Source organism: Puma concolor, chromosome D2 (genome assembly GCF_028749965.1).
Source record: "Puma concolor isolate L17-30 chromosome D2, mPumCon1.1.hap2, whole genome shotgun sequence".
In the NCBI taxonomy this organism is placed as follows: Eukaryota; Metazoa; Chordata; class Mammalia; order Carnivora; family Felidae; genus Puma; species Puma concolor.
Genome location: NC_141677.1, coordinates 47723233 through 47729720, shown reverse-complemented (window position 1 = coordinate 47729720; position 6488 = coordinate 47723233). Strand labels below are relative to the sequence as shown.

Sequence of the window (6488 nt, the reverse complement as noted above, 5' to 3'; positions counted from 1 at the left end):
TACCAGTGCAGAGGTGTCTACAGTTGAATTTCAGTGTGAAGTCTGTGAAGGGAGGAGGTGTAGGGGGTAGGAAGTAGAAAAAGACAGCATTCTTTTACATTCTGCCAGGCTCAACCCTGGCTCCTCCACACTCATCCGCACAGCGTAGGCACACACTCTCCCTTGTGGGCTGAGCAAAAGACGTTCCTGGGCTGTTTCTGTTGCACTGCAGTGATAGTAGCTAAGGTGTGACTAGTGCCTCTGGGTCCAGAAGGTGAGGAGAGATGTAATACGTAAGTCATTCTTCACTCCCCCCTCATTTCATATCCAAGCTATGCTGCTTTTTTTTTTTTTCATGTTTCTTTATTCTTGAGAGAGAGAGAGAGAGAGAAAGAAAGCTGGGGAGGAGCAGAGAGAGAGGGAGACACAGAACCCAAAGCAGGCTCCAGGCTCTGAGCTGACAGCACAGAGCCTGACACTGGGCTCAAACTCATGAGCTGTAGATCATGACCTGAGCCGAAGTTGGATGCTTAACTGACTGAGCCACCCAGGTGTCCCTATGCTGCTTCTGAGAACTCAGCACACCCCCCCCTAAGGATTCATGAGATAACTGAAGGAAACACTAGATTTTTGTGAGGGTCTGGGAAGTGGCCGATAGCCAAGAACACACACACACACACACACACACACACACACACACACACACACACTTTAGCAGGAGTTGTCCAGGATAATGGAGAGATTCATATTTCAAGGAATGGCACAGAGGGGTGTTGAGCATCCTTCAGGCCAACCTTGCACCCCTGAAGAGGGAATTGAATTTGCTAAAGATCTTTGGCTAGGTTACTCCTGCTGACGCCCTAATTTCTGTCTATCTCGTCTCTAACCATTAGCAAGAGAAGCATTACAATTGGGGGGGAGTCTAGTGCCCTCACATCATCTTCTAACTAGACATATTTTCTCTTCTTGTCAGAGCATATCTTCTAGCAGTTTCTTGTGACTTTTCCCTCAAACCGATCACCAACCAATCAGAACAACACACTCCAAACATACACCCTTACTAAAAGAACATGGCCAAGGGCGGGAAAGGCACCAAGGGCAAGAAGATTACCCTTAATGTGGCCAAGAATTGTGTCAAAATTACACTTGATGGGAAAAAACGCCTTGACTTGAGCAAGATGGGAATTACCACCTTCCCCAAGTGTATCCTGAGACTGAATGATGTGGATGAGCTCGACCTTAGCCGGAATATGATCAGAAAGATCCCTGACTCAATCTCCAAGTTCCAGAACCTGCGGTGGCTGGACCTGCACAGCAACTACATCGACAAGCTCCCTGAGTCCATCGGCCAGATGGCTTCTCTGCTCTACCTCAATGTCAGCAACAACAGGCTGACCACCAATGGGCTGCCTGTAGAACTCAATCAGCTCAAGAATATCCGCACTGTGAACTTGGGTTTGAACCATCTGGAGAGTGTGCCCACCACGCTGGGTGCTCTGAAGGAGCTCCATGAGGTGGGCCTATATGACAACATGCTGAGCACCATCCCCAAAAGTATCTCCAAACTCCCCAAGCTCAAAAAGCTCAACACAAAGCGAAATCCCTTTCCCAAGACAGAGGAGTCAGATACATTCATAGATTCCATCAGGAGGCTGGAAAGCTTGCATCTGGTGGAGGAGAAGGATCTGTGTACGAGTTGCCTGAGAAAATGCCAACAGGCCCGGGACAAGCTGAACAAAATCAAGACTATGGCCGCAGCAACACCAAGAAGGGCCATCTTTTCTAACCTGGTCTCACCCAACTCCATGGCCAAGGATTCACAGGAAGATTGGAGGTGACCTGGGACCCTGACCCTGAGGCAGGAAGGGGAAAGGGAGGGAGGGAAGATGGCGGGGGGCTGCATCTACAGGGAATTATGGGATCCCCCCATTATTGCAACAGTTCCTCCAGCCAAGCCCATAAAATACCTTTCCCTACCTCCTTGGCTTGTGATTTTGTTGACTGAAGGGCTCTTAGTTCTTTGCCATTCCACACGTTTCTCTCTTCTTTACATGCACACACCCATATGTACAGGCACAATGAGTCAGAAAAGGGCCATCCATCCCACTTCTTCCCAGAAGTCTCCTGCCTACAGCCCGTGGCCAGGGCAGCCAATATTGTTAGCATGCTCGTAGTCACATTGTCATACACTTCAGGACCAACTGCCAGCTCCCAAACGTGGAGTTCATTCCACGGGAATGCTTTGGTTCAGGGTTTTGGAAGTCAGGGATCTCAGAGCATGGATTGGTAGGAGGGAAGATGGACATTTAGTCTTGGGAAGGTGACAAATCTGGGCCACAGAGATGGGCAGATAGTATCATTAAGTGTTGGCAGGTAATATCTGGGGGTGAAAGCAGTACTATCTTTGTCTCTTGTCTGCACATGCACAATTTGCTCTATGAGCCTTCTAGACTGAATCTGCAAGCTCTTGACTGGCTGTGAATGAATGAGAGTGCATTCCCATATTATTATGTCCCATTCCTTTCCAGACTCTCGTGGGGGAGCAAGGAAAGAATGGGTGCAGGTACGGGTTGGTGCAGTCAATACATAAATACCTTACCAGGCATTGGGCTAGGTGCAGGGACCGTGCCTTAGAGGAAAGCTTGCCTTGTTGTGTGCAGACCAGTTGAAAGAAGGCAGGGCAGAATGTCGTTGTCTGAGAAAGTTAGGAGATATGTGCCAAGATACGTGCAAGCATCGAGAAAAGCCAAAGATTCTGGAGCTGGACAGATCTAGGTCCAGGGCAGCTCTGCTTCTTTCTTGTCATTTCTCTGGACATCTTACTTAGCTTTAGTTCCCTCATCTATAAAGTGGGGAAAATACCGGCCCCAACCATAACGGTTGTTGCGCATCTAAAGCAGATGGCACACAGAGTAATTACTCAAGAGAAGTCATTTCTCTGTATGATCTGCAACTTGGTACCTCTCAAAGCTGAAACAATACTTTGGACAGTGTCCCTAGTCACACTAGATCTTTGGCAGAAATGACAGTGGTAGAGTCAATTCTCACAGTAGCTGAGAACATTCTATGCACTATTCACTCATGCTCATCCATACCTTCATACTGCCTAAAAGGAAAGGATCACAAAAGACATATTCAGGATAGCCTTTTTCTTTTCTTTTCCTAATCAAGACTTTCCTATATCAGTGGCAAGTTTTTTAGTGGTCAGTGGAAAAGTACAGAGATCTGTTCACTCAGCAGGACTAGCTTACTTCTTTTTTGCATTATAAACCATAGCAGACAGCATACTTCATTTCTTCACCCATTCCTGCTATTTTCCTTTGTAATGCTTAGCCGTGACAACTGTTCCTAAAATCTCTGAAGATATGAATCAAAGTTCCCTTTTCAGCTTTTCCCTTTATTAAATGTTTTCCATTATAAAAATAACAAAACCACAACAGAGTTTTAAATATAACATCTTCAAGTACCTACAATTCTACAATGTAAGCCAGCTATAATACGGGCAGATTTCCTTATTATTCTTCTGTGTATATTTTTATATGCAGTTAAAATTATAGCATTTACATCATTTTTATCCTGCTTTGAAAACCAAGTCATTACATGGTCTTAGAAACCACAGTTTTAAACATCTGCAAGCTAGCCAAACACGCACATAAATTACTGTTGGGCATTTGAGCTGTTTCCGATTTTTCACTAATAGAAATCATTTTGTGATGGAAGCCTATATGATGAAGACTTTAAAAACTGTTTTTGCATTATTTTCTTGGTATAGCTTTATTATTACAAATACGTTGAAGTGTGGTTTTTAAAAATAATTTTTAATACATGCCATCAAATAACTTGTAACAAGATTACACATTTATGTATCTCCCAGTAGTATATTAGAGACTCTGTTTCACTACATCCTGGTCAGCTTTGAGTACCACCCTTTACATTTTCCCCTTCGCTTAATGTCTGAAATGATTTACTAGAGGCCCTTCCCAAGGTGGGTGGAGCAGTCATGTTTGTGAAGTGCTTGATGAGATGTCATGCCTTAGGCTCAGGAGCCATCACTGGCATGTTGGCCTTGAACATGTCCCTAACTAAGGTCGCCATTCTGCTATTTTAGCTGCTTCCTCTCTCACCCAAGAAGTACAGAAGCCATGCAAGGGCATATGATCCCGGCTAGTTATTTGGATATTACCCATTTCCGTTCTTTAGAATTAGTGTTCCCCTCTTAGTCACTCAAAGGGATTGGCAGAGAACAGGAAATAAGAATAAAAGTTCTCCCTGTGCCCCTAGGCGGGCTCCTGGTCTGGACCATGGATTTGCCTCCACCTCCCTCTCCTGCCCTGTCAGGGCACATTTCCTCCACCACGCCTGGTCCTGAGCAATCTCCAGGCACCCATCCTGGATTCGCTGCCAACTGAGTGGTTGGTGTGCAAGATGACATCATCCTTGTCTTATCTGCCATCCTTGGTCTAGGTGCTTTATTCTGCTTTCTTCCTCATAGCCATGTCTTAGGAAAGGGCTGTAAGCATCGTTAACTTCATGAGGATTGACAAATAAATGGGCAGGGGGCTTTGATTTGCCATAGGATACATTCATGTTAGACACCTGGTTAGCCAGGAAAACTGGCATTAGAATGGAGCAAAGATTGGAGATAAAGGTGAGTTGTGTGTCCTCTTCCACATTTTATTGCTTTTTTTTTTTTTTTTTTTGGATCAGAAAAAAGGCTTGATGTTAACATTCCTTCACGGTCTAAAATACACAGTCACTTTTCCTTCCTGGAAATTGTATTAAGCTTAAAAACACTTGATAGGAAAAGCATGGGGTTTCCCTTTCCTCAAATGGAGCAAAGACCCTATTTAGGCTAACCCAGTCACTGTCCTTTCTGAAAGCCAGGCATGACCTAGGTGACCCCTATATCACCTCTGCCCTTCCTGTGTTTTGCCTCCGTGACCTGGAGTAACTGCCTCAGTCTCTTGTCTCCATCCCCAGGATCCGATCAACATCTCCCTAGAATAGCTTTATGGCAAACCCTTGAAGACTAATCAGCCAACAAGAACAAACGACTCTGAAGAAGAAAAGCCCTCGGTTAGGAGAAGAAAGAGTGGTAAAGGGAACATTCTGGAAGCCAGGCTGTCTGGTGCTGGCCAAGATACTGACTTGCTTCTTAAATTCACTTTGCCTCTCTTTGATTTAGACCATCTGTGTATGAAAATGACTTTGGGAAATACTTAGTGTATTTTTTTATGCATATAGAGGAAATGTTTAAAAAATGATAGATATAAATTATAGAAAATTAAAGTTTTAAAAGAAGACTTTAAGACTTAAAAGACTTATGGTCTCTACACTTCTTTTGAACTAGTAAAACTCTCTATGCTAATCGCCTGTGGTAAGTTACGTACTTATAATGCAATACATGTGAAACTAAAATTTACACAAAAGATTCATACAAAGAAATATACTTAAAAATATGATAGATAAATAAAAGTAGATTTTAATCATTCAGTAATGCACAGGTAGGCAAAGAAGGAAGGAAGGAAGGAAAGAAAGAAAGAAAGAAAGAAAGAAAGAAAGAAAGAAAGAAAGAAAGAAAGAACAGAAATGAACAACAGGGGAAAAGTAAACAAGGAAACAAAATATAAAACAGCAGATTTATGTCCTCACATTTCAATAATTATATTAAATGTAACTAGTCTTCTTTATTTGCCATGGCCCCAAACTAGAAACAACCAAATTTCTCTCAATAGGCAAATGGTTAAACAAACCCTGGTATATCCATATCATGGATACTACTGAGTGATAAAAGGGAACATATTATTGATACATGCAACGATGTGGATGGATCTCAATAGCATTATTCTGAGTGAAAAAGGCCAGTTTTCACTGTGGGTCACATACTCGATGATTCCATTTTTAGATCATTCTCTAAAGAACAAAATGATTGAGGTGACAGATCAGTGGTTGCCAGGCGTTAATGCTGATGAGGGGTCGTATAGGGTGGGCAGGACCATAAAATGTAGCTCAAGAGATAGCTCTGTGGCGATGAAAACAATTGATTATGATGAAAGTGGTAGTGGTTATACGAATCCACACATACGATAAAACGACACAGAACTATGCACACATATTGTACCAATGTCAATTTCCTGGTATCGAAATTGTACTAGAGTTGCATAAGATGTAACAACCATCAGGGGAAATTAAGAGAAAGCTGTACCCGGACTCTATGTACTATTTTTGCAACTTCCTGTGAATCTATAGTTATTTTAAAATAAAAAAAAATTTTTTAAACAATCTTGCAGCCCAGATGCAGCAATAAACAGATCCTTGTACATCAGCCAAGTGCTAATTTATGAGTAAATATGACAAGCTTAATGTTCTGCAACCATCCCAAAGAGGTAAGGCATTTCAGGAGAAAGAGCACCTTAACCTCAGTTCACCAGATAATCTAAAATGACCCACTGTTGATTTTATGCTTAAAGATGCTACACATAATAAAAAGCAAATGTGTGCCTTCTCTA

The 6488-nt window shown here is 42.7% G+C and overlaps 2 protein-coding genes across 9 annotated transcripts in view; one reads left to right on the top strand and one right to left on the bottom strand.

The window, feature by feature from the left end:
- The window catches only part of WDFY4 (WDFY family member 4), a 295121-nt gene that overhangs the window by 67830 nt on the left and 220803 nt on the right, over window positions 1-6488 (bottom strand). The window lies entirely within an intron of this gene.
- LRRC18 (leucine rich repeat containing 18) overlaps window positions 1-6488 on the top strand; it is a 27961-nt gene extending 21473 nt beyond the window's left edge. For 2 of the 3 annotated variants that reach the window (XM_086680249.1, XM_025917914.2), the window contains 2 exons: window positions 953-1813; window positions 4960-6488. In XM_086680249.1, the coding sequence (XP_086536375.1) occupies window positions 1050-1813; window positions 4960-4981 (786 nt within the window). In that variant the 5' untranslated portion in view covers window positions 953-1049 and the 3' untranslated portion in view covers window positions 4982-6488. The remainder of the gene's footprint in view (window positions 1-952; window positions 1814-4959) is intronic. The other variant, XR_015241690.1, reaches the window with a different exon arrangement.